Below are 27,924 nucleotides of genomic sequence, written 5' to 3'. Positions count from 1 at the left end.
CTTCCCATACTTAGAACAAAAATGGAAACAGCTCTGGGTATCACGAATCAGATCTTGGGACCACAGTTGCAGAAAGTAGGTGCTGCTTCCCTTGAGTAGGAGCTGCTGATCTGAAACCTCCTAAGGGAAGGGTGTCTGAAGAAGAGTGTTGGAGAAACCAAAGCAAGCTGTTTGTATTAATGAGAGTGAGCTGCTGGCACCACTACTCCTTAAGTGTTTCACTGCTGTGCAATTGTTTTTCAGCATCCAAGTTCTGAATCTGGCAGGGAAGGAATGCTGTTCTCACAGCCCTATGTATTATACCATCAGCTGCTCTATGGTGTGTGGGTGTTTAGATCAGCTGCTCTATGGTGTGTGGGTGTTTAGGTAAGTGTCTGGTTAGAAGAGGTTCCGCAATACTAAATCACGGAAGCACACTGTCCTCTGAGATTTTAATGGTCAGTATACTACAAAGTATTTGCAAAGAAAAATAACCTATTTGCAACTTTGAAATGGTTTGGGTTTAGGATAGGCAAAAGATTTCTGACAATAAAACTTGAGGCGGGACATGAACAAAAAATATAACTTGTAATATACAGCACTGCCAGCCTGTTTATGAGATAATAAAAAACGCAATATTTGCAACTTCAGCATGCTTTCAAACTTATAAATGCTATTCTTCAGATGTATGAAACAGGTTCCATGCAATATTTCAAGGCTCCCTTGCCTTCCAAAGTGCCAGTTAATATCATAAATTCCTTAGCTTCTCAGATATGGTGTGTGTGAAAAATATTAAGATCTCAAAGGATTCTTTAAATGAAAAATAATGTCAGAATCATAAGCTCCTAGAGAGCCAGGACCATGCTTAAAGTTACTACCAATTCCACCACCATCACAAGCTGGAATAAATATCTCTTGATTGCAATACAACCAAAAGGCAAAAGCTGGGTGCAGAGCAATTTAAACAAAAATAGCTGATATTTATCACCTGCTTATTAATAGTATGGCGCAAAGTTCATCCTCAGTTCCAGATTCCAAATACGGAGGCTGAATTCCCTAACTACAATTAAAATCCTTCCCTTAAAACAAAATTTCAAAACGAATTATTTTGATGGCACTATCGCCATTAAGACACGAAATCACAGTTAACAAAGTTGGGGGAAAAAATCCTTTGTATGGGGCAGGTACACCACTACAAGAATGATATAGCCTTCTTTTAAGAGATCAGATCAACTTCAACCAACACATAAAGATTCAGTACAGGCATTATAAAAAAGACCTTGGACTTTGCTGTTGAAATTGGCAACATTTAGAATCTGGTTTCAGGAACATACATTACCAATTGATCAAGTCAAAAAAAATTATTTTGACTCTAGTTTTAACTTTTTCTGAAAGACTCTCACATACATTTCCTTTTTACAAGAAGACAAGGAAATAATTTTAAAATACCTAATTTATCCCATTCAAAGAACAAAACACAAGGTTACATGCATAAGCTACTTTGCTGTTTATTGCTCAGGGCCGGACAACTCTAATCCTTTAAAAAAAACTAACCAACTAAACAAAACACACAACTCAGGTTCCTTTCACTTTTGCATAACATAGATCTTAACCTGAAGTCCCAGGACCAGCTTCAAGTTGACTTAGTGGCATACAAAATTATGTGTCTATTTAATGGAGAAGACGGCTCTAAAGCCTTCCATGACCCCAAACAAAGATTACCAATCCCTGAAGAAGACAGTTCCAGGATCACTAAAACTTAGTGAATAGTTTAAACAAAATTATACTAAAGATAGTATCTATCTGAATACTGTGGATGGTCCTGATACAAACAACCAAGCTGCCTGCTACCACTGACAATCAGTGTCAAGCCCCACTCACAAAGCAGCTCCATCCACTCGGCAACGTCACCTGTATTCAGCTCAGACACCGCACATCCCAGCAACAGCAGCTCCTCAGTCCCCTAAGCACACACATGTTGTCAACAAAGCATGTGCTAGTTGCCATTCCCAGAACAATATGGGCCTGGCCATCCTCTTGGGGAAAAACAAACATTCTTTCCTGAATACTACCCTACAAATACACTATGCCTTCATCATAGATGCCAAACATTGCAACAAAATAGGTGAAACTCGCACACACCATATCTAATTAACTAGGAAAAAAGCATTACTCAGGTGTTCCTGAGGGTCCACGGGAGATGCATATAAGAGAAACACTATGATAATGATGCTTGAACACGGGACAATCGGGGGGCAAAGACAGACTCACGCAGGAACACCCCGAGAACGTGGATGTAGAAAGCACCCTTCTCCAAAGGCACAAACACATTCCTTTGATTGGCACAAGCCATTTCTGACAATGGATCCGCGGTGACAGGGGCTGCTCCGCAATCAGGAAGTGAGTGTATGAGTGTGTCTGTGTGTTGTGGGGGAGGGATGCACTAGATGTGATCAAAGCTGGACCTTTTCAGAGAAGGTCTCGAATCCTGAAGACAGACTTCGAGGTGAGGCAGGGGTATTTATCATTTCCACAGGAGACATCCCTGGACAATGAACATGTTACGTGGAGATGTAACGGGGGTTTCACTACCCTTGGTGTCTCGGATCTAAGAATCTTCAGCAGAGCCTGATTGGAGGGGAGGAGGAGGTGGGGGTGGAGAAAGGTCTGCAATACCCACTGGGGTGAGCGTGGGGCTGCCGGTGGCGGGTGTACATCAGATGCATTTTATCTGCTGGTGGCACAATACTCCCAGGGGTTGGAGGTTTGGGTGCAACCGCAGGGCGGAGGAGGCAGTGGGTGCAAGCCACCAGCTGCAGGGCAGGAGAACGCTCGCAGGAGGACCGGTGCAAACCTCCTCTCGGCCCGCTAACCCGTGCCAACCCAACCTCCCCTCAGGCCTCGGGGCGAGCGGATCCGCTGCAAAACTGCAGCCAAGCCCGGGTCGGTGAGGGAGGGCGCGAAAGGCCAGGAACCGGGCGCCCCCGGCCCAACCTAGGTGCCCGAGGAGCTCAGCGCCCGGGGCCTCCCTGCCGGATGGGGGCTGCTCCGGCCTAGCGCACGCAACTGCCTCGGCGAAGGGTTACGCCGGCCCCCGGAGTCCGGGCCGGCCCGGCGGGCTCGGGAGAGGAAGGGCTGCCGGGGGCGCCGCCGCTGCGGTGGCGAGTGCGTGGGGGAAGGGGCCCTTACTCACCCGGGCCGGCCGCCTCCGCCTCCGCCGCCCCGGCCGCCGCCTCGGCGGTCCATCCCTGCGGCGGGGGCCTGCAGCCGCAGCGCTCGAGTCACAACCGCCGGCTGGGCCGGCCCCTCCCCCCTGCCCAACGTCTGTTCTCAGGGCCGCTCCTCAGACTCGGCCTCGGTTGCTGCCGTCGCCGCCGCAGCGCTACGTGGCCGTCGCTCCGACGTCTCGCGACTCCCTTCCGAGCGCGCGAGGGCGAGCGGGGCCGGCGGGGCGGGCAGCGCGGGGCGGGCGGCAGGGGTGGGGGTGTGCGTGTGTGGATGTGTGTGCCGGAGGGGGCAGGGAGAGAGGAGAGCGACAGCGAGGACGCGCGCGCGCGCACCCGCGCGCGCGGTCCCTTCCCTTGGCCGCCCCCCCCGCCCAACAGGGATCCCGACACCTCCCTCCGCCCGCCCCCTCGGCATCCCGGCCTCTGGGAGCGGCGGCGCGCATGCGCAGCCCTCGGGCCGGCCCGGGCGCACCTTTTCGGCCTCCTGCCACTTTGTGAGCGCTCAGCAGCCCAGATAACCGCCGGCTCCCCGCGCCACCCCCGCCCTCTCCTACTCCGCCCACTCCCGGACGCCCAGGTAAAGGCGAGAGCTGCGCATGCGCGGCGCTCTCTGTGGGTCGGGGGGCGTGGTTGCTGAAAGGAAGCTCAAGCGAACAGGGCGGGGGGCTGTAGCAGTTCCACGAAATAGGCGCAGATAAGGATGGGGGAAACGTAAAGTGAAGAAAGGGACCAAAGTAGAAAAGTGGGTCGACGTGAGATTTGGAAGTAAAAGAGACTTTGAATAAAAACTTGACGAGTGCTGACCTCCGTGTTCCTGAAGGGCAGTGGGAGTGATGGAAGACAGAAATCAGATTGGCAGCATAGTAGCAGCAGTGGTCATTCGCCCTATAAATGGGACCGTTAACAACTGGAACAGTTTAGAGATTGCCAGGGTGCTCAGAAAAACAGATTTAGAGCCTCACCTGTCTTGTAGCCAGGAATAGGGAAGGGGATGTGTGTGCTTGAGACCTAGAGCTGCTGAGGTAAAGGAAGCCTCCATTGTATTACAGTATTATGACTAATTAGCTATTACTCATTAATATAATCAGTGGTACTATTAGCTAACAAGGTAGCATTTATCCGAGTTCAGAGCCAAGAGAGAGTGTCCGAAATCGAAAGTGCTTAGGGTACAGGGAGAGGAAATGAACCTGGCAAAGTGAAGGCCTGGGATGGAAAAGACCCAAGACAGCAACTCTGAGGTCAGGGTCCCCTTTCCCACCGTAAACCAAACTTCCCCGAAGTTGTCCAAATCCTATCTTAATTGGAGCTCCTTCAATTATTAAAAACACACTTAACTTATGTTCTTGCACTAAGGCTGACCCCAATAGCACAAAAACATTTTCTTTCTTTTTTTTTTTTTTGAGACGGAGTTTCGCTCTTGTTACCCAGGCTGGAGTGCAATGGCGCGATCTCGGCTCACCGCAACCTCCGCCCCCTGCGTTCAGGCAATTCTCCTGCCTCAGCCTCCTAAGTAGCCGGGATTACAGGCACGCGCCACCATGCCCAGCTAATTTTTTGTATTTTAGTAGAGACGGGGTTTCACCATGTTGACCAGGTTGGTCTCGATCTCTCAACCTCGTGATCCACCCGCCTCGGCCTCCCAAAGTGCTGGGATTACAGGCTTGAGCCACCGCGCCCAGCCTTTTTTTCTTTTTTGAGACAAGGTCTCACTGTATTACCCAGGCTGGATCGCAGCAGCATGATCATGGCTCACTGCAGCCTCCTCTCCCACGCTCACATGAGCCTCCCACCTCAGCCTCTGGAGTAGCTGGGACTATAGGAGTGTGCTGCACACCTGGATCATTTTTACATTTTGTAGAGACAAGGTCTCTGTATGTTGCCCAGGCTGGTATCAAACTCTTGGGCTCAAGCAGTCCTTCTACCTCAACCTCCCAAAGTGATGGTATTACAGGTGTGAGCCTCCATACCTGGCTGACATTTTCAATACACATGCAGCTACTTTTCCCTAAAATAGCACTGCTGTGGTTTATATGTGTCCCCCAAAGTTCACATGTTGGAAACTTAATCCCAATGCAAAAGTGTTGGAAGCTGGGGCCTAATAAGAGGTTATTAGGTCATGAGGGCTCTGCCCTCATGAATGGATTAATATCATAAACAGTGGGTTAGTTATCTCCAGGCTGGAGATTACAGTGGCTCATGCCTGTAATCCCAGCACTTTGGGCAGCTGAGGCAGGCAGATCACTTGAGGCCAGAAGTTTGAGACCAGCCTGGCCAACATGGTGAAACCCCATCTCTACTAAAAATACAAAAAAAAAAAAATTAGCTGAGCATGGTGGCATGTACCTGTTATTCTAGCTACTCAGGAGGCTAAGGCATAAGAACTGCTTGAACCTGGGAGGTGAAGGTTGCAGTGAGCCAAGATAGCACCATGGCACTCCAGCCTCGGTGACAGAGTGAGTCTCTCTCTCAAAAAAAAAAAAAAAAATTAAATTAAAAAAATAAACAGTGGGTTAGTTATCTCAAAAGTAGGCTTATCTTTTTTTCCTTTTTTTTGTTTTTGTTTTTGTTTTTTCCTGCCACCTCTCTCCAGCCAAAAGTAGGTTTATTATAGAATCAAGTTTGGACCCCTTTGCTCTGTTGCTCTCTCATGCACTCTTCTGCCCTCCTGCCTTCTGCTAGGGGATGATGTAGCAAGAACAACCACGCCAGATGAGGGCACCTTGATACTGGATTTCCAGCCTCCAGAACTGTAAAAAATAAATTTCTATTCTTTTAAAATTACCCAGTCTGTGGTATTCTGTTACAGCAACACAAAATAGACTCCAACAAGCACCCCACTCCCATGACCCAAAATCCTGCAGAGAGTAAGATGACCTGAGTCTGGGACAAGTTTAGGGAAAAGACTGAAACTTTATAAGCAAAGGGGGTCCAAGAGCTGACTCTGTCCTGGGCCCCTTCCAAAAACAGATGCTTGACTTTTGTTATACTTGGACTCTGGACTCCAGGGATAATTTTGGCACCTTTGGGTCATGTTTTTCAATAATGAGTTTTTTCAGTGGATAAACACTAAAAACAATATCATATTTCAGCAGGTGGAGAGAAAAATCTTCAGGTAGAACAGGAGGAAATAAGTATAGTAATAAAAGGAAAGACAGATTCAATGTAAGAAAGAACATGGCATCCACAGGGGCTGGTGAGCCTGGGACGTCTCACTGAGGTCGATGTCTTGTTTTGCCTTCTTAGACATTTGATCCATTCCCCACCCTCTTCTAGTCAGAGCTATCCAGCTTGGAAGAGGGGTGTGCAGAGTGATGCCTAATGATCGAGGTGGCTTCTCCAGTGTCTGTGACTCTCCAGCCACAGGCCAACTCTCTGAAGGGATCCTAGTAACTACAATAGTAATAATATGATCTTCCATGTTAAGAGTGCTTTATGGTTTTTGCAGGGAGATTATGTTCATTAATTCTTCTTTGCGTGTGTGAGAAAAAAATCTTGCTCTTGTCACCCTCTTGTTGCAGTGCAGTGGCATGATCTCAGCTCATTTTAACCTCTGCCTCCCTGGTTCAAACAATTCTCCTGCCTCAGCCTACTGACTAGCTGGGATTACAGATGCATACCACCACGCCCAGCTAATTTTTGTATTTTTAATAGAGACGGGGTTTCACCATGTTGGTCAGGCTGGTCTTGAGCTCCTGACCTCAGGTGATCTGCCCACCTCAGCCTCCCAAAGTGCTGGGATTACAGGCATGAGCCACCATGGCAGGCCTTATGTCCATATATCATCAGATCTTCCAACAACCCTCCAAGGCAGACAGGACAGGTATTATTCCCAGTGAAGGAAATTCAGGCCAAGGAATGATTAATGGCTCAGGCAAAGTCACCCAGCCCAGTAAACAATGGAACCAAAGCAAGCCCATGTTCCCTGACTCCCAGCCTGCTGGTCTTTCAGAGGATTTGACAAGCCCACTCTGAGAATCTGCGATTTATTCCCATGGAGTGAAAACAGGTGCCCTTAGCATGTGACAGAAAATAATTCTAATATTCAGTTCACTTCTCCATCTCCTTTATTTAATGTTTTTTTTTTCTTCTTTCTTTCTCTCCCCAGAAGCCTGGGACTTGCCCCTGTGATCTGCTGCTTTGGAGGGTCTTGGGCCTCAGGGCTGGTAAGGTCCCTTTTGGAGATTTCAGTTCCTCTGCCTGCCCTCCTTTACCTCTTCCCCCTAACACATCAGTCCCAGGGAGAGGGCTGCCAACGAGTGTTACCACTTGACAGATCACAAGAGGGCTAGTTCCATTGCCTCCCTTGTTCAGCTGCTGACACTGCAGCCTGGCAGTCATTGCAGACAACATTTAGCTCCCACATCTGACCTGATTGGAAGATCAGGCTTCTGTCATCCTGGTTTCCCGTCCTTGGATAGTTCTTTACTAACTTTTATTCATTAAGGCAGTGGGCAGAAAGCTGCAGAACCTGTTTCTTGTTTTCTGAGACGGGGTCTTCCTCTGTCACCCATGCTGGAGTGCAGAGGCATGATCATGGCTCACCATAGTCTCAACCTCCTGGGCTCATGCAATCTTCCCACCTCAGCCTCATGAGTAGCTGGGACCACAGGTGCATGCCACTATGCCTAACTACTTTTTGTAATTTTTTGTAGAGATGGGGTTTTGCTATGTTGGCCATGCTGGTTTTGAACTCCAGAGCTCAAGCAATCTGTTGGTCTTAGCCTCCCAAAGTACTGGGATTACAGGTGTGAACCACTGCACCTGGCCAGAACCTTTTATTTATTTATTTATTTATTTATTTATTTATTTATTTATTTATTTATTTATCTATCTGAGACAGAGTTTCAGTCTTGTTGCCCAGGCTGGAGTGCAATGATGCAATCTTGGCTCACTGCAACCTCTACCTCCTGGGTTCAAGCAATTCTTCTGCCTCAGCCTCCTGAATAGCTGGGATTACAGGCATGCGCCACCACACCTGTCTAATTTTGTATTTTTAGTAGAGACAGGGTTTCACCATATTGGTCAGGCTGGTCTCAAACGCCCAACCTCAGGTGATCTGTCCACCTAGGCCTCCCAAACTGCTGGGATTACAGGTGTGAGCCATCGTGCCCTGCCCAGAACCTGTTTTTTAACTTAAAATTATTATTTAAAAGTTTGTACATGTTGAGAATTCTTAAAACCTTCACACATTTAATTTAAACAGCAGCAGAGATATCCGATTCCTGGTCAGGTGAACAAGATGACTTGATATAAGCTCCCTGCTCATTGCATTTCCTCACTTCCTAAATTCCTAGGGGTGCACCTCCATTGAATAATAGTTTTTACCACCTGTGCTTAGATAGGGGCAGTGGCCATGGCTCCTTACTTACCCATTAACTAATATCCCATCCTACAGCACCAGACTTGGAGCCAGAGCCCTGGTCATGGCCTCCTAGGTTCTCATATGTGACCTTTGCTCAATCATTTCACCATTTAGGCTTCATAAAAAGTGGGGATTGGCCAGGTGCAGCAGCAGCTCATGCCTGTAATCCCAGCACTTTGGGAGGCCAAGGCAGGTGGATGACCTGAGGTCAAGAGCTCGAGACCAGCTGGCCAACATGGTGAAACCCCATCTCTACTAAAAATACAAAAATTAGCCAGGCATGGTGGCCTATGCCTGTCGTCCCAGCTACTCTGAGGCAGCTGCGGCAAGAGAATTGCTTAAACCTGGTGGGAGGTGGAGGTTGTAGTGAGCCAAGATCGTGCCACTGTACTCCAGCCTGAAGGCTGGGTGACACAGTAAGACTCCATCTCAAAAAAATGGTGGGGGGAGATTATATGGCTGTTAGGGTCCTCCATATCTGATACCCAGGATTGTACCCTAGAGACTTGATTATGTTCATTAATACATTGCAATTTCATTCCTTTCCTAAGAATTACTATCCAATGGTCATCTCTAAGCCCTTCCTATGGGAAACTGCCTCTTTTACAGAAAGAATAAAGTTGTCCTAGATGTCAAGGTTTTGCTCACTTTTTCTCATATCTCTAACTGCCAGTATCCAGAGACAGCTCAGCTGGATTTTTGGCTTTTCATCACAAGGCTTGTATATGTACATACACGCATACACAAGTGTATGTATATGTTCATTCTTTTTGTTTGTTTGTTTTTCGTTTTTTGTTCTGAGACGGAGTTTTGCTCTTGTTACCCAGGCTGGAGTGCAATGGTGCGATCTTGGCTCACCGCAACCTCTGCCTCCTGGGTTCAAGCAATTCTCCTCCCTCAGCCTCCTGAGTAGCTGGGATTACAGGCGCATGCCACCATGCCCAACTAATTTTTGTATTTTTAGTAGAGACGGGGTTTCACCTTGTTGACCAGGATGGTCTCGATCTCTTGACCTCATGATCCACCCACCTCAGCCTCCCAAAGTGCTGGGATTATAGGCGTGAGCCACTGTGCCCGGCCATGTATATGTTCATTCTTAAAGAGATATGGGTCATGGGAGCCTTCACTCTATGCCCCCTCCACCTCCCACCAGCCCTATTTGAATTTTAATGAATAGTTAAAATAAATGCCAGGGCCAGGCACAGTGGCTCATGCCTGTAATCCCAGCATTTTGGGAGGCCAAGGTGGGTGGATCACCTGAGGTCACGAGTTCAAGACCAGCCTGGCCAACCTGATGAAACCCCATCTCTTGGCTGGGCACAGTGACTCACACCTGTAATCCCAGCACTCTGGGAGGCCAAGGCGGGCAGATCGCCTGAGGTCAGGAGTTCAAGACCCACCTGGCCAACATGGTAAAACCCCGTCTCTACTAAAAATACAAAAAATTGGCCAGGCGTAGTGGTAGGCACCTGTAATTCCAGCTACCCCGGGAGGCTGAGACAGGAGAATCGCTTGAATCCAGGAGGCAGAGGTTGCAGTGAGCTGAGATCATGCCACTGTACTCCAGCGCGGGCAACAAGAGCAAAACTCTGCCTCAAAAAAAAAAATGAATTGATTAAATAAGAAATGTCAGGATGCCTAGAAGAACAAGAGTACGTACTAAGAGGCCAGATATATGAGTGCAGCTATAGTGATAAGGAGGCTATCGGCAGTATCACTTAGGTCTAAGGTATAGTTTTAGCTAGAGCTTTCTTCTACCCTAATACTGCCCCCATGTCCTGACAGTGGGCATTGCATTGAATCCTGGATCCTGGACTGCAGCCAGCAGCTCTGGCCTCTGTAGGTCAGCTTCTCTATTTGAAACAACACAGAATTTGAATTTTGACTACTCTGGTGTTAACATCAAAATGCATTTTAGGCTGGGCGCAGTGGCTCACACCTGTAATCCCAACACTTTGGGAGGCCGAGGCGGGTGGATCACCTGAGGTTGGGAGTTTGAGACCAGCCTGACCAACATGGAGAAACTCTGCCTCTACTAAAAATATAAAATTAGGCAGGTGTGGTGGCGCATGCCTGTAATCCCAGCTACTCAGGAGGCTGAGGCAGGAGAATTGCCCGAACCCAGGAGGCAGAAGGTTGCGGTGAGCCGAGATTGCGCCATTGCACTCCAGCCTGGGTAACAAGAGCAAAACTCGGTCTCAAAAAAAATAAAAAACCATATTTATGTGGCAATTTCTACACATCTTTCTTCTGCATGACTTCATTTAATCCTTCTCTCAATCCTGAGAGGGAGGAAGGACAGAAATGTTTTTCCCACTGTTTTCCAGTGTTTGGTTTTGGTGTTTTTCCCTTTTTTTTTGTTTTTTTGACACAGGGTCTTGCTCTGTTCCTCGAGCTGGAATGTAGTGGCATGATCATAGCTCACTGCAGCCTTGACCTTTTGGGCTCAAGTGGTCCCACCTTAGCCTCCCAAGTAGCTGCGACTACAGGCACACACCACTACATCTGACTAATTACTTTTATTTTTAGTACAGATGAGGTCTCACTATGTTGACCAGACTAATCTCCAACTCCTAGCTCAAGCTAGCCTCCTGTTTCAACCTCCCAAAGTACCGGGAGATATGACTCCTTGCTTTTTATTTTATTTTATTTTTGTGAGATGGGGTCTCACTTTCCCAAACTGAAATCCAGTGACATAATCACAGCTTACTGCAGCCTCGACCTCCCCAGGTTCAGGAAGGTCCTCCCCTTCAGTTTTTTTGTATTTTTAGTAGAGACAGAGTTTTGCTATGTTGCCCAGGCTAGTCTTGAATTCCTAGGCTCAAGCGATCTGCCTGCCTCAGCCTCCCAAAGTGCTAGGGATTACAGGCATGAGTGAGCCACTGCACCTGGCCCCTTGCTGTTTTTTTGTTTTGTTTTTTTTAACAGCAAATAAAAATGCAGTCTGGATTTTAAGGGCCACATAGCCAGAACTAAAACGTAGGTCTCCAAGGTCCAAGTCCAGCCCTTTGACACCATACTGCAGCCCTTTGCTGGATACCATACAAAGCAAATCAAGCAGATGTGGTCTCTGCCCTCTGAAAGTGTGGACTCAAATGAACAGCCACGATTCTGGCAAACATAAAAGGACAAAGTGATTTAGTGTCAACTCACATATACAATAAATAACTGAGTTAAATAGATAAGGAAAGGCATGTTTACCTCGTCTACTAATATTTTTTAAATTCCAGTTGAGTAGAGAGCAATGTTAATAAGACTAAGGTTTTGGGCCAGTTCCATCTCTGCCTACTTGCTTTGCACGTGGAAAAATATTTGTAACTGCATGCAAACTCTCCCCTCCTTGTCTTCAGCAATCCGTAAACCTTCCCTGAGCAGCTACGAAGTGTAACACAAATGAAAATGGACTATTAAGAAATCATCTCTGGGCCATGTGCAGTGGCTCACGCCTATAATCCCAGCACTTTGGGAAGGTGAGGCAGGTGGATCACTTGAACTCCTGTCTCTACTAAAAATAAAAAATAAAAATTAGCCAGGCATGGTGGCATGCACCTAGAGTCCCAGCTACTCAGGAGACTGAGGCAGAAGAATTGCTTGAACCCAGAAGGCGGATGTTGCAGTTAGCCAAGATCGATTCATTGCACTCCAGCCTGGAAAACAAGAGTGAAACTCCATCTTAAAAAAAAAAAAGGAAAAGAAAAGAGATCATCTCTGCCCCTGAGCAACATCTTTAACCATTTCCCTAATTCAAACCACTGGGATGAAAACTTATATCCTGTATATACCATTCTACTGCTGGAAAAAGGACACGTCAACTCAATACCCATCGTATTATTAGAGGGCCTGAGATTCATCCTTATCCATGCAGGAGGGCCAGGTAGGACAGTAAAGAGGTAGACTTCTGAATTTGAGGGAAATTGGTCTTATCTCCGAGAAGTGAGGCCACCATCCACCTGCAGTAGCTTGGCATCCTGGATACCTAAGCAAAGGTAGAAAGGAACCCTGGGGTCAGGGAATGTGGGCAAAGACCTGCAGCCAGAGAATAGCCTCGGATCCTCCTATCTCAGAGCAGACTGTGGCAGCCCAATTCATCCTTTGGGGGTTCTGCCTCAAGCTCTGTCTCCAATAGAGTGATCTAAGGATCTAAGGCAGTGAGGCCCGAATTGCATTTGAGTCTTTAAAGAGATTCACAGATCCTTTTAGGCAGCAAGCTTAATTGTTGTCTGTAATTGATGTGACATATGCCCCAGAGGCATGCACTGAGGTCCAATTGAGATGTTTTTTTAAAAAAATTGGAATTCATTAATTAAAGTAGGCAGCTGCATGGGCCTGGGAGTTAGTGCCAAGCTCTGTAACCCTAAACCAGCCAACCAACCCAACTGGCCTCGCCACCTGAGGAACAATCCCTGCGGGTTTCTTGGAGATGAGATGGGATGGAAGTACTGGGAAGCAGTGCAGGGAAAGGGGGCTTGCAAGGGGGAAATGCGGAGCTCAGGGGACCCACTCTTTGCTTTGATGATCTCCCAAAGACTTAGCTCTTGAGAACTCTTTAGGGGGACTAGGTAACTGCGGAAAAAAGAAGGGAAGTTCAAATAGAAGTATGTGAGGGGTGGGTGAGATTTTGGGGGAGGGGAAGCCAGGGGGTTGGAATGGGAAGGGGAGTGGTTGGCAGATGTGAAAACGCTGTAGCAGCTCAAGTAGGGAATGGAAGGATCTGGGGCTGGAGAAGACCTATGGGTGGAGCTCAGAGGAGGTGGAGCCTGGGTGTGGGGGCGGTAACATGGGGCCTGAGGCCTCAGCACTCAGAGGAGGTATTAATTAAACCCCTTACTTGAGGTCATTAACAAAGTTGTGGCAGCTTTTCATAGGAGTTGGGTTAATAACAATAATAATAACAATTAAAGATAATGAGACCTTATCTGGAGAAAGTTGTTCCTAGAGATTGTAGGCATTAAGTCATTAATTCCCCTGGCCCCTGAGGGCCACCTTTTCCTAAAAAGTAAATGTTGGTGCAAGCAGACACAGACAATCCTTGCGCACCTGAGGACTGAACTGGTGTCCTGTGGCCAGTCTGCTGGGCCTGCTGCCTTTGGCTAGCTGGGTTAGTTCATTTACACAGGGATAAAATCCAGAGTTCCATTAGGGCAGCATAAACTGTTATAATCTTTTGCATTATCTAAAGTCTCAGAAACGACGCTTAAATGAAGTGGGTACAGAAATCGCCACCATAAGATGTCCACACAACTTTGATGTTGAAAACTCAGCCAGGTGCGATGGCTCATGCCTATAATCTCAGCACTTTGGGAGGCCAAGGCAAGTGGATCACTTGAGGCCAGGAATTTGAGGCCAGGAGTTCAAGACCAGCCTGGCCAACATGGTGAAACCCCCGTCTCTACTAAAAATATAAAAATTAGCCAGGAGTGGTGGTTCACGCCTGTAGTCCCAGCTACTCAGGAGGCTGAGGCACAAGAATCGCTTGAACCTGGCAGGCAGAGGTTGCAGTGAGCCAAGATTATGCCACTACACTCTAGTCTGGTCAACAAAGCGAGACTCTGTCAAAAAGAAAGAAAATCCAAACCCCACCTGAGAGCACCAGGCTGAACAATATGCTGCAGTGGAAAATGGCCTGGAAATACCCTTGATACTATATGGCAAGGCCCTGATTGGCTTAGCTTTCACTAGAGACAGGGCAAGACATCAGGTATCTGCCCCGGTGGACCAAGAAGGGAAATTTAGAGCAAAGACTTGAGGGAAGTAAAAAAAGGAGTTTTCTTAGATTGGGGCAATCACATGGGATGGAGGTTGCTTCAAAAGCCTTTAGCAAACTTTAGTGCCAATAGTGTCTGGCCTTGCAGAGTTAATCATAGCAGTGATTACTACAAATTGTTAGATATGCACCAATCCAAAGACAGACTTTGTATTCACATCTGGTAGATGGGAGAGTCATCCTCATTATTCTAGTCAAATATCAAAGGCAGCAATATAGAACATGTATTGTATAGCAGCTTCATTTATTTTTTACTTCATTTTAGAGTCGTGCTCTGACACTCAGGCTGGAGTACAGTGGCGCAATCACAGTTCACTGCAGCCTCGACCTTCCAGGCTCAAGTGATCCTCCTGCTTCAGCCTCCGGAGTAGCTGGGACTACAGGCCTGTGCCACCATGTCTGGGTAATTTTTAAATTTTCTTTTCTTTTTGAGACAGAGTCTTGCTCTGTCACTGAGGCTGGAGTACAGTGCCACGATCTTGACTCACTGCAACTTCCATCTCCTGGATTCAAGCAATTTTCCTGCCTGAGCCTGCTGAGTAGCTGGGACTACAGGCATGTGCCATGACACCCAGCTAATTTTTGTATTTTTTTAATAGAGTTGGGGTTTTACCATGTTGGCCAGGCTGGTCTCAAACTTCTGACCTCAAATGAATTTTAAAATTTTCTGTAGAGATGGTGGTCTCACTGTGTTGCCCAGGCTGGTCTTGAACTCCACGGACTCAAGCAATTCTCCCACCTTGGCTTCCCAAAGTGTTGGGATTACAGGCATGAGCCACGGCACCTGGGCAACACCTTTTTTTTAAACAATAACAAAACCTCAGTGCACTTAAGCAGAACAAAACCTCAACGCACTTAAGCAGAATGGGTCTCCTGGTCGTCCTTAGGTCATGGTAGGGGGAAGCATGATGCTGTCCTTTAATAAAGGGGCAAAGGGGCAGGTGAGATCTAGAGCAGGAGCTAAGCCTATCTAAATCTCAGCGCTGGGCAGCAGAAGGGTCTGTGTTATGAAATAAGAGGGAACAGCCCCCACTTCTGACCTTAGGCCCCTCCCCTAGCCCTTCCTTCTCTTACCTGTATTACTACAAAGTCATCTGTAAGAAGGTACTGGAACTTTCAGGACTTGAATAACAATCTCCCTTATAGATTGCATCAGAGAACATACAGTAAAGTGTTATTTGGTGAAGTTAGGGAATGGAGTGTTCTTGTTAATCAAATAATCTGGTTAACAAAGTAGTACTCAACGTATAGTAATATTTGGGACATATTTATACAGGTTAAGTATCCCTAACAAAATAATCTGAAATCTAAAACACTTCTGGTTCCAAGCATTTGAATAAGGGATACTCAACCTATACTAAAATTATTCACTGTTTATCTGAAATTCAAATTTAACAAGGTGTTCTGTGTTTTATCTGGAAACCTTACTGATCTAGTTTAGATGTCCTCTCCAGATCTCACATTCAGATATAATCCCCAGTATTGGAAGTGGAGCCTGATGGGAGGTATTGGGTCATGGGAGCAGATCCCTCATGGCTTAGTGCTGTCCTCGCCGTAGTGAGTTCTCTCGATCTGGTTGTTTCAAAGTATGTGGTACTCACCACCCCCATCACTTGCTGTCTTGCTCTTATGCCATGTGGACATGCCTGCTCCCACTTCACCTACAATGAGTAAAAGCTCCCTGAGGCCTCCCTAGAAGAGTAGCAGATGCTGTTGCCATGCTTCCTGTACAGCCTGCAGAACTGTGAACCAATCAAACTCTTTTCTTTATATGTTATCCAGTCTCAGGTATTTCTTTATAGCAATGTAAGAACAGCCTAATCAGCCTAATGGCGGGGCGAAATGGCTCATGCCTGCAATCCCTGCACTTTGGGAGGCTGAGGCAATGAATTGCTTGGGCCCAGAAGTTCAACACCAGTCTGGGCAACATCACAAGACCCCATCTCCACAAAAAATTAAAAAAAAAAAAAATAGCCAGGACTGGTGACACTTACTTATTAGTCCAGGCGACTTGGGAGGCTGAGGTGGGAGGATTCCTTGAGCCTGGGACGTGGAGGTTGCAGTGAGCCAAGATTGTGCCACTGCACTCCAGCCTGGGTGACCCTGTGTCAAAACCAAACCAAACCAAAAAAAAAAAAAACAAAAAAACAAGAAGAACAGCCTACGGCTGGGCGTGGTGGCTCATGCCTGCAATCCCAGCAATGGGAGGTTTAGGTGGGTGGATCACCTGAGGTCAGGAGTGCAAGACCAGCCTGGCCAACATGGTGAAACCCTGTCTTTACTACAAATTTTAAAAATTAGCCAGGCATGGTGGCACGTGACTATAGTCCCAACTACTTGGGAGGCTGAGACAGAAGAATCACTTGAGCCCAGGAGGCAGAAGTTGCAGTGGGCTGAGATCTTACCACTGCACTCCAGCCTGGGGGACAGAAAGACTCTGTCTCAAAAAAAGAAGAACAGCCTACTACACTTTCTTGAAGGCCCACTGCTAGGAGATCCGTATCTACTCTTTGGGAGTTCTCCAGAGGAAAAAAATCAACAGGAGAGAGAAAGACACTCTGCTAGCGTCAGGTTCATGAGTACTAGGAAATGGAGAGAGAGGAGGTATAATATATTAGGGAAGCAAGGGATCCCAAACCAGGTGCCCGCTGACTCTGATAAGCACTAGGTGCTGGTAAGACGTTGGCAAGTCTTTAACTGTCTTCCATGTCAAATTAAACAGTTATTTCAGAGACCTCAAGAAAGAAAGCCTAAAACAAAATACCATCTATTCTTTAATGTTATCCAACACCCAGACAGAATCCCACCATAAAGTGGGAACAGATGAGCAGCTTCTGAACCTTATTTCTCTATGCCAACAGAGAGGAAGTAGGGTCCAGGCACAACGCTCATGCCTGTAATCCTAGCACTTTGGGAGGCTGAGGCAGGAAGATTGCTTGAGTCCAGGAGTTTGAGAACAGCCTGGGCAACATAGCAAGGCCCCACCCCTACAAAAAAATTTCTACAAAAGGTACCAAAAAAATAGCCAGCATGGTAGCATGCACCTGTAATCCCAGCTACTCTGGAGACTGAGGTAAGACGATCAGCTGAGCCTGGAAGATGGAGGCTGTAGTGAGCTGTGATCACACCACTGCACTCCAGCATGGGTGACAAGGTGAGACGCCATCTCTTTTTTTTGAGCTGGAGTTTCGCTCTTGTTGCCTAGGCTAGAGTGCAATGGCGCGATCTCAATAGGACCAAGATGCTCCTAATTTATTGAGTACTAGGAGCCTGGAAGATGGAGGCTGTAGTGAACTGTGATCACACCATTGCCTCCTGAGTAGCTGGGATTGTAGGCGCCTGAGTAGCTGGGATTACAGGTGCCTACCACCATGCCCAACTAATTTTTTGTATTTTGAGTAGAGACGGGGTTTCATCATGTTGGCCAGGCTGGTCTCAATCTCCTGACCTCAGGTGATTCACCCACCCCGGCCTCCCAAAGTGCTAGGATTACAGGCTTGAGCCACTGCGCCCAGCCTGAGACTCTATCTCTTGAGAGGGAAGGAAGAAGAGAGAGAGAGAGAGAGTGAGAGAGAGAGAGAGGAAGCAGATGTGTTGCACTGAGCAGTGTGGCCATTCAGAGGGACTGCGGGCTTTCTGTGTGCCAGAGAATCCCCTGTAGCTTGGATACCTCCCTCCCTATCTAGCTGATGGGCCCCCTAGGGAAGCTATGTTCTGTTTATAAATGGCATTAATTATGCATGTCTTTTTCTGACCAGGTCATCGTTCTTAGCACTTACTGAGGACCAAGACGCTCCTAATTTATTGAGTACTTTTTGCTGTCCTAAGTGTTTGACCTGTGTTATCCCATATAATCCTTTCAACTACCCTTTAAGGTAGGTATCCTTATTTTATAGTATGGAAACCGAGGCACAGAGAAATTAAAAAGTCAATGATACAGCCGGGCTTGATGGCTCATGCTGTAATCCCAGCACTTTGGAGGGCCGAGACAGGCAGATCATGAGGGCAGGAGTTTGAAACCAACCTGGCCAACATGGTAAAACTCTGTCTCTACTAAAAAAATACAAAAATTAGCTGGGCATAATGGTACACGCCTGTAATCCCAGCTACTCAGGAGGTTGAGGCAGGAGAATTGCTTGAGCCTGGGCAGCGGAAGTTGCAGCGAGCCAAGATCATACCACTGCACTCCAGCCTGGGTGACAGAGCAAGACTTTGTCTCAAAAAAAAAAAAAAAAAAGTCAATGATACAAGGTCACATAGCTCTTAAGTGGCCTGAACCCAGGTAGTCAGATTTCTAAACCTTTTCTTTTAACCTAACACCCCAATTCAGTCACATTATGCTCCTGCTCAGAATTCACATCACAGTGGCTCCTGTGATGAGCAGAAGAATGGCCCCCAAGGATGTCCATATCCTAATCTCTGGAACCCGTGAATATTCACTTTACATAACAAAAGGGACTTTGCGGATGTGATTAAGTTAAAGATCTTGAGATGCAGAGATTATCCTGGATTATCGATGGGCCCAATGTAACTACAAGAGTCCCTAGAAGAGGGAGGCCAGAGCTTCAGAGCTGTGACTACGGAAGCAGTGGTTAGAGTGATGTGACTGCTGGCTTTGAAGGTGGAAGGACAGGAGCCAAGAAATGCGAGTGGCCCTAGAAGTGGCTTAAAACCTGCCCACAGGTTGACTTTAGACCAGACTGGAAGGTAATGGATTGGGGTTGTTTTAAGCCACTTCATTTATGGTAGTTTGTTATAGTGGCTCTAAGATATGAATTTGGTTCCCCATTGCTTACAGGGAAATCTGAACTGCTTTGCAAAGCACTCAAGGGCCTTATGCTATCTGGCCCTGGCCTAGCAGCCTGGCTAGCCTGTCTCCCCACCCACTCCCCTGGGGCTTTGCATGTGGAACTCCTCCAGCATCCTTAATAGGCCATGCCCTTTCTTACTTCCATGCCTTTGCCTGTGCTGTTTCTTCCACCTGGAACACCCTCTCCTTACTTGTTTATCTGGCAAACTCCTCATCCTTTACATCTCAGCTCAAACAATACCTCCTCTGTAAAGCCTTTCCTACTTCCCCTAAAGGGACTTAGGCCTCTTTTTCCTGTGCCTCCGTGTGTTTTATGTCCATTCCATTTAAAGCAAGTCCTGTAGTTTAAGGAGCTGCTCATTTCCTCCCTGGACTGTAAGTTACGTGAGGGGCTGGGACCACCCTTTTCACCTTTGGTCTCCCTTAGCACCCGCCATGGTCCTCAGCTCATCAAATAAAGGTCCCCACGGACTAGAGTTCTTACCCTGCCTACCAGCCTGCCCTGGACTGGAGATGCAGCCCCTCCAGCTCCACCTCTCCAGCAGTAACATGCATTGGGTCAACCATCCCTGCTCTTCTCTACTAAGACACAGGGACAAAGGAAATCAGACATGGAAGTGTTTCAGGTTCAAAAAAGAAAAAGGCCCTTATCAAAGTTTTGTAATATTTCTTCTTCTTTTTTTTGAGATGGAGTTTTGCTCTTGTGTCCCAGGTTGCAGTGCAATGTGATCTCAGCTCACCACAACCTCTGCCTCCTGGGTTCAGGAGATTCTCCTGCCTCAGCCTCCCAAGCAGCTGGGATTACAGGCCTGCGCCACCACACCTGGCTAATTTTGTGTTTTTAGTAGAGACAGGGTTTCTCCATGTTGGTTGCGCTGGTCTGGAACTCTCGACCTCAGGTGATCTGCCCATCTTGGCCTCCCAAAGTGCTGGGATTACAGGCGTGAGCCACCATGCCTGGCCAGATAACATTTCTTTTATTTTCTTAATTTTTTTTGAAATAGGATCTCGCTCTGTTGCCCAGGCTGGATGCAATGGTGCAATGTCAGCTCACTGCAACTTCCACTTCCCAAGTTCAAGTGATTCTCATGCCTCAGCCACCTGAAATAGCTAGGATTACATGCACGTGCCACCACAGCTGGCTAATTTTTGTATTTTTGGTAGAGACAGGGTTTTACCATATTGGCCAGGCTGGTCTTGAACTCCTGACTTCAAGTGATCTGCCTACCTCGGCCTCCCAAAGTGCTGGGATTACAGGTGTGAGCCACCACACCTGGCCAAAGTTTTGTAATATTTCTTTCTTTTCTCTCTCTCTCTCTCTCTTTCTTTCTGACGGGGACTTACTATGTTGCCTAGGCTGGTCTAGAACTCCCAGCCTTAAGCAATCCTCCCATCTCAGCCTCCCAAAGTGCTAGAACTGCAGGCATGAGCCACCATCTCTGGCCTGTAATATTTCAGTTGTACTCATGGTCTATAATGCTTCCTCTCCCAGTATCAGTCACTTTGGGAAATGGATCTAGAGACAAGCTTCACCAAGACAGGTCCTGTGTCTGCTTTGCACCCCATTGTATCCCCAGCATCTAGCACTGTTCTTTGCTCTCAGGTGAATTCTCTAGTGTTAGATGGTGAAGATCTTAGAGGAGGCTTTCTCACATTCTTTTTGAGACAGAGTCTTGCTCTGTTGCCCCGGCTGGAGTGCTGTGGTGCAATCATGGCTCATTGCAGCCTTGACCCTTGACCTCCTGGGCTCAAGTGATCTCCCACCTCAGCCTCCCAAGTAGCTGGGACCACAGGCACACACCACCATGCACAGCTTTTTTTTTTTTTTTTAATTCTTTGTAGAGACAGGGTCCCACTATGTTTCACAGGCTGATCTCAAACTCCTGAGCTCAAATAATCTGCCCACTTTGGCTTCTCAAAGTGTTGGGATTACAGGCATACACTGCTATGCCTAGCCATCTCACATTCTTTAGATTCATAGTTTCACCTCTCTAAGGTGCTTGCTGATGCTGGATCTCATCTTGAGTGAAGGTTTCCCCATAGTCACAACATTCAAGTCATTGAGTTCCATGGTATTGGGTAAGGCGTACCTTCTAAGCCTCCAGATTCCCCCTGAGGGCTCTCCCATAGCCAGACACAGGGTTCCTTTCCAGTAGGAATTCTCTGATGTTGTAGAATATGATTACTCCACTCCACCCCAATAAAGGCTTATGCACACTTATTACACTTATAAATGTTTTCTCCAGTATGAATTCTCTGATGTTTAACGAGAAGCAAAAGGCAAATGAAGGTCTCAATAAAGGCCTGTTACACACCCAGCCCTGCGCTCAGTGTTCTGAGGGACTCCCAGATGTAAGGCCTGGGCTCTGCTCTCTAGACGTTTACAACCTGGTTGGGGAGACAAGACTCATGTACTACGTTACACAGCTGGAGAACATGAGACATTATGTAATCATATCAAGCCACATAATTTAGTGGATTTAAATGGGAAATTCGGAGAAAGGAGAGTTCAGCCAGAGCTCATCTGGATGGGAAATGTAGCATAAAGGACTTTGGATTTTAGCTAAAAGGATGGTAAGATTGTACCTGGAAGAGAAAAGGGAAAGGGCGTTCCAGGCTGTGGACTCCAGCAAGAACAAAGACATCCTTCTGCAGGGACTCACTGTTTTAGACTCTGGAGGAAAGCAAGAAAGCCAGAGGAAAGATGGAGGGAAGGGAGGGAGGGAGGAAAGAAAAACAAAAGCGAGGGAGAGAGGAAAGGACTCTTTTCCATGTAGGGAGTTGCCCTTTGATTTAGGAAACATCCACAAACTTTAGGCAGCAGCCTTTGAAAATTTTCTTTCTTGGCTGGGCACCATGGTTCATGCCTGTAATACCAACACTTTGGGAGGCTGAGGTGGGCGGTTCTCCTGAAGTCAGGAGTTTGATATTTGCCTGGCCAACATGGCAAAACCCCATCTCTACTAAAAGTATAAAAAAATTAGCTGGGTGTGGTGGCATGAGCCTGTAATCTCAGTTACTTGGGAGGCTGAGGCAGGAGAATCCCTTGAATCCAGGAGGCAGAGGTTGCAGTGAGCTGAGATCACACCACACTGCACTACAGGCTGGGTATCAGAGCAAGACTCCATCTCAGAAAAAAAAACAAGAAAATTTTCTTTCTCAAATGCCTTTCTCCCTTTAGAGATCAGGTCAGTTTCATTTTTCCCAGCACACCTAAAAAGGAGTGCTTTACTGCTGTGCTGCATATTAACATCCTCCCTCTGCCCCAGCCTTCTTGCGATCCTTCCCAGTTCCACGACCAGGAATGGTACCCTCAGCCCCATGTGCCTTGGTGCCAAAGGCACCAAGTAGGGAGAAATGCCACTCAGGAAGGGGCCCTTGGAGAGCACCCAAGCATGCCTAAGCCCTCTGTCTTCTTGCCCCTGACTATCACATCCTCTAAAAATTGTCCATACAGGATGTTGACAAAGTGAAGGTCATCAGATCCAGTGGCTTTTTACTTATATCAGTTTTATAGGAGTTTTTAGTAAAGTATACCTTATTTATTTATTTATTTTTATTTTTTGAGACGGAGTTTCGCTCTTGTTACCCAAACTGGAGTGCAATGGCGCCACCTCGGCTCATCGCAACCTCCACCTCCTGGGTTCAGGCAATTCTCCTGCCTCGGCCTCCTGAGTGGCTGGGATTACAGGCACACACCACCATGCCCAGCTAATTTTTTGTATTTTTAGTAGAGACGGGGTTACACCATGTTGACCAGGATGGTCTTGATCTCTTGACCTCATGATCCACCCGCCTCGGCCTCCCAAAGTGCTGGGATTACAGAGTAGAGTATACTTTATAACTTTCCCTTGGTTTCTCCATTCTGCAAAGGGTGGTAGACAAGCAAGAGGGTGGAATTTGCAGCATCTCATCTTGGTGAGACAGTTGGAAGACTTTTCTGCCAGTTATACTTAAACACTGACTCAACATCAAACAACTGCATGAGGGGTTAGAGCCTTCATTCATGGACAAGCTTCAAAAACATGGGAGCACCACCTGTCATGGGCAATTTAGTCACAACAGAAGGGATCACACCCAACAAGACAGAAAAAGCTGCTTTCTGGGGAGGGCAGGAGCTAATATTTCCTAACACGGTGAAATTGTGAAGTGCTTTTTGCAGCCCTTCATAATTTCATCATCCAAAGGGTTTGCTTTTATATGGAATTTGTAGGTGCTTAATTCTGTCCCTGCTTCCTGAGTCACTTCCAGAGGACACTGAGTTTGGGAAGAGGGAGACCTCACCTGAGGTGGGAAGAACAGACTGGGGCTGTTGCCCTTTAGTCTTGCCACATGCCCGTCCTCCTGGAGCCATCTCTGCTCTCTCACAGCAAGGCACACTCTGCTCTGTGAAGAACCCAGGCAGGAAAAAAAAATGTGTGAGGCCACAGTAGAAATGCAGCTCTGCAGGACTGTCAGGAACCCCACAATTGTCCCATTTGACAACTCACCACATTCTATTTTATTAATAAGTAATTAATTTTTTTGATGGAGTCTCACTCTGTCACCCAGTCTGGAGTACAGCATCATGATCTAGGCTCACTGCAGCCTTTGCCTCCCAGATTCAAGTGATTCTCCTGCCTCATCCTCCTGACTAGCTGGGACTACAGGTATGTACCATCACACCTGGCTAACTTTTGTGGGTTTTTTTGTTTTTTTGTTTTTTTTTTGAGATGGAGTCTCTCTCTGTCACCCAGGCTGGAGTTCAGTGGCTCGATCTCAGCTCACTGCAACCTCTACCTCCTGGGTTCAAGCGATTCTCCTGCCTCAGCCTCCCGAGTAGCTGGGATTACAGGCGCCCACCATCATGCCCAGCTAATTTTTGTATTTTTGTAGCAACGAGGTTTCACCATGTTGGTCAGGCTGGTCTTAAACTTCTGCCCTCACATAGTCTGCCCACCTCAGCCTCCCAAAGTGCTGAGATTACAGGCATGAGCCACTGTGCCCAGCCTAAGTTTTATATTTTTAGTAGAGACGAGATTTCACCATGTTGCCCAGGCTGGTCTCAAATTTCTGACCTCAAGCAATCCACCCCTCTGAGCCTCCCAAAATGCTGAGAATACAGGTATGAGCCACTGCACACGGCCAACACATTTTATTTTTATCATTAGTGTCTATCCTCCCTGCTAGCTCATGGGCTCCCCCAGAGCAGGCATGTTTGTCCTAGTCACCATCACCATCAAAACTGTCTTAGTACCTGTCACAGTGCCTGGCACCTAGCAGTTATTCAGTAAATGTTTGTTGAATAAATTAACTATAAACATCAAAATGATTACCTTAAAGAGGTCTTCGCTCTTGTTCAGATGTAGAGAGTTACATTACAAACACTTGTGTGCTGGGGACAGGAAGGGATAATAAGAGCTTGAAACATGTGGGAGGGCCCTGGAAAATAGCCCAAAAAGTTCAAATTATATCTGATAAGCAACAAGGAGCCACTGCAGTTTCTTCACGTCACCAATAGGCAAGCAGGTGGTGGCTTTACAGGATGAAAGGTGTATTTGATCTGGAAGACAGCAGGATCACAGATGAACAGTGAGTCTTGGAGTGGCTTGATCACCATGGCAAGCTCAAGAGAAAATTTTTATGGCTGAGGGCTGAATGTTTCAGTTGGGTTGGTGTCAAGAAACCAGCAAGTGGCCAGACTTGGTGGCTCATGCCTGTAATCCCAACACTTAGGGAGGCTGAGACAGAGGATCCCTTAAACCCAGGAGTTTGAGACCAGCCTGGGCAACATAAGGAAACCCTGTCTCTACAAAAATATAAACATAATAAAATTAGCCAAGTGTGGTGGCATGTGCCTGTGCTCCTAGCTCCTCCAGAGGCTGAGGAGGGGAGGATCACTGGAGCCTGGGAAGTTGAGGCTTCAGTGAGCTGTGATCATGCTACTGCACTCCAGCCTGGGCGACAGAGCGAGACTCTGTCTCAAAAAAAAAACCACAAAACAGCCCAGCACAGTGGTGCGTGCCTGTAGTCCCAGCTACTCGGGAGGCTGAGGCTGGAGGATCACTTGAGTCCAGGAGTTCTGGGCTGTAGTGTGCTATGTGGATCGGGTGTTTGCACTAAGTTTGGCATCAATATGGTGACCACCCGGGAGCGGGGGACCACCAGGTTGCCTAAGGAGGGGTGAACTGGCCCAGGTTGGAAACAGAGCAGGTCAAAACTCCCATGCTGATCAGTAGTGGGATCGTGCCCGTGAATAGCCACTACACTCCAGCCTGGGCAACATAGCGAGACCCCATCTCTAAAAAAATAAAAATAAAAACAAAACAAACGAACAAGAAACCCAAGAATTCTGGTGAGCACTGCTCCCGTGTGACCTCGGAGAGCTGACAGGCAATCTGATGGCAGAGGCAGTTGCCGGTGTAGTCATGGCCAAAAATGGCCAGGGAAGAAGATGCCTTGGGGCTCAGCCCAGAAGTCTGGTGTTGGATGGTGTGGAGAGTAGAAGTGAAGCCAAAAAGAAAAAGGTCTGTCTTTCTTCAAAGAGAGCTTCCTAAAGGCAGAGGACATGTCTTATGCATCTACACCCACAGCTCCAAGCACAGCTCCTTGCACAGAGCAGCTGCTTAATAAATTGATACATGAATGCTTGGCTGCTTGGGTGGCTCTGGGAGGCTTGGATGATGCCAGAGCTTGGGGAGGCCACTGAAGAGGGGTTACTGTCCTGTCTCCTCCAGCTTCCTGAGTCTACCCTTCTGTGTTGTCCCACATCTCCTTGAAGCCAGAAGATGTCCCCAAAGGTTGCCACTCTCCACATGGACAGCAGGTATTGAGGAAGGAAACTGGGTCTCCACTTGCAGCCTGCACCTCCCTTTTCCTAGGGGTACGCGCTGTCTGCCAGGACCATGCACTTTGTGGAATTCCACTCACTCACACCCACTCCTCACACTGTTGTTCACATTCCCTTCTAGTCTCTCTGCCCATCTCATCTCGGCAGGCAGGGACATGTCACCACTGGAAGCCTCGTGTTAGCAAATGCGCACACAGCACACACGTACACACCTTTCCCTGTCTCTGAGCCATTGTCTGGCCCTCTGCCCCTGGGCCTGGCCCATCTTTATGAGATCCAGAGATCCAGGCTTTTCCTATCCTGGGATGCTGAATCTGGCCTCTGACGGGAGGGAGCTGGGCTTCTTGCACGTCTGCATTGCTGCCTTCCCTCAGGGAGCTGGGGAAGATCCACCCATATGGCAGAACCTCCAGAGAGACGCGAAACCAGGAGCCTGACCTCATGGTGCCCACAGTGCCTGGCACAGAGGGTACCAGTTCTGCTGTCCTGGCTACAGCCCAGTTTTCTCTTCTAGAATCCACACCTTCTCTGGCTCCCCTCCAGGCCAGTGAGATCTGCCCTAACTGAGGACAGGCATGGTCTAGTGAGTGGGAAGTGATGGGGGAGGGAAGGAATCTCTGCTACAAAAACTTGGTCAAATCATTCCCTGCCTCTGCGCCTCAGTTTCCCCTTGAAAAATTCTTCAGAGTTAGGAAGGAGTTCAGCACTGGGAGAGAAACCCATAGTCACGCTGTGTTCTCTTGCAGCCAGGAGACGCCTGCCCCACCCCGCCTCTTGCTAGTTGGTGATGCTGGCCCAGCAAGGCAGAATCCTGCAGGATGAAAGCTCGGAGAAGCCAAAACAGGAATAATAATGATAATAATCAGCTGTGGCGTCTCAACCATCCAGGAATGCAAGGCCCCACGCCCTGTGTGCCTCACACCCCAGGACACCGCAAGGGCTCCTCTCCCTTCATTTTATTGAAGTGATCCCAGACTCTGCCATTCCCAGCCCAACCCATCTGGGTTCCCAAGAACTACAGTCCAGCCACTGGCTTGTCCACCACCCAGTTTCCATGGGAAGATTCAGCTCTAAGACCTAAGCCAGCAGCAGGGTAAGACACCCAGCTACTTGGAAACTCAGGCTCCAGTGCTTCTGGGAGAAGCAGTGTGCCCACCCCTGGCCTGGAGCACTTTCCCATAGACCCATCTGTGTCTCATCAATGTGACAGCCAGGCGCCTTGGTTGTGTCAATCCAAATCTGGATTCAAGTCCAGTCTGGGCCTTAAACTAACTCACCATAGAATCCTGGACAGGTTAGGTTTTGTTTTTTAACTTTTTTGGGTTAACTACCTCTCCTGCCCAAAAGCTCTTCAAGGCTCCCCATGGCTCAGTGAAGATAAACTCTGGATCTAGTGTTCCAGCACATGGCCATTTGAAATCTGGTTCTAATACACCTTTCCAAATCCACTCTTCTCTTTCACCCTCAGGATGCCAGCCAGAAGGAAGTACTCACCAATGGTCATGCGCATGCCACGCTTTTCCATTTGGGGACTTTCCTCCTTCTTTGGGACTGTCATTCCCTGCACCTCTACCTCCACCTGGCAAGACCCTCATCGCCTTCAAGGCCCAGGCCAGAGGCCATCTCCTCCATGACTATGCCTGACCCTCATCCACCTTGGACCCCTGCTTCCTTTTCTTCAGACCCTTTCAAGCCCTGGTACTCACCTTGTGTTGTGTGTCTGTGTGTATCTTAATTATCAACATTGTGATGTCTCGTTCATCTCTGTGTCTCCATGGTGTGTAGTACAGCACCTTATACACAGGGAATGGAATCAGTACATAAGTACTGGACATAAATTGTGGAGAATAATCATCCCACTTTATTAAATCCCCCCACAATTGTGCTTCAAAATATAAAAATAATTATTTAAGGTCAGATGCGGTGGCTTACACCTGTAATCCCAGCACTTTG

General features: G+C 47.6%; 2 protein-coding genes across 3 annotated transcripts in view; one reads left to right on the top strand and one right to left on the bottom strand.

The window, feature by feature from the left end:
• Positions 1 to 3,513, bottom strand: part of ZNF652 (zinc finger protein 652) — a 74,893-nt gene extending 71,380 nt beyond the window's left edge. Inside the window, exon 1 of one of the 2 annotated variants that reach the window (XM_078374238.1) lies at positions 3,173 to 3,513. The gene's annotated coding sequence lies outside the window, so the exon portion shown is untranslated. The remainder of the gene's footprint in view (positions 1 to 3,172) is intronic. The other variant, XM_017972684.5, reaches the window with a different exon arrangement.
• On the top strand, positions 293 to 27,681 carry LOC108591824 (uncharacterized). Its single transcript, XM_078375429.1, has 8 exons — positions 293 to 366; positions 2,878 to 2,926; positions 3,037 to 3,783; positions 7,312 to 7,369; positions 18,091 to 18,207; positions 25,859 to 25,947; positions 26,718 to 27,064; positions 27,440 to 27,681. Exons 1-5 carry the CDS (start codon positions 293 to 295, stop codon positions 18,102 to 18,104), a joined length of 942 nt encoding a protein of 313 aa, XP_078231555.1. The 3' UTR covers positions 18,105 to 18,207; positions 25,859 to 25,947; positions 26,718 to 27,064; positions 27,440 to 27,681.
• The last annotated feature ends 243 nt before the right edge of the window (positions 27,682 to 27,924 follow it).

The sequence above is a fragment of the Callithrix jacchus genome, chromosome 5, assembly GCF_049354715.1.
Source record: "Callithrix jacchus isolate 240 chromosome 5, calJac240_pri, whole genome shotgun sequence".
NCBI classification, from domain to species: Eukaryota; Metazoa; Chordata; class Mammalia; order Primates; family Cebidae; genus Callithrix; species Callithrix jacchus.
The sequence above is the reverse complement of the archived record's forward strand: the minus strand, read 5'-3'. Positions and strand labels throughout refer to the sequence as shown.

Excerpts from the sequence above, each read along its gene's own strand:
- LOC108591824 (XM_078375429.1), top strand. The coding sequence starts at position 293 with ATGTATTATACCATCAGCTGCTCTATGGTGTGTGGGTGTTTAGATCAG. Across the intron at positions 367-2,877 it reads TATGGTGTGTGGGTGTTTAG|GCCTCGGGGCGAGCGGATCC; the intron begins GTAAGTGTCTGG and ends ACCTCCCCTCAG. Across the intron at positions 3,784-7,311 it reads GCCCACTCCCGGACGCCCAG|AAGCCTGGGACTTGCCCCTG; the intron begins GTAAAGGCGAGA and ends TTCTCTCCCCAG.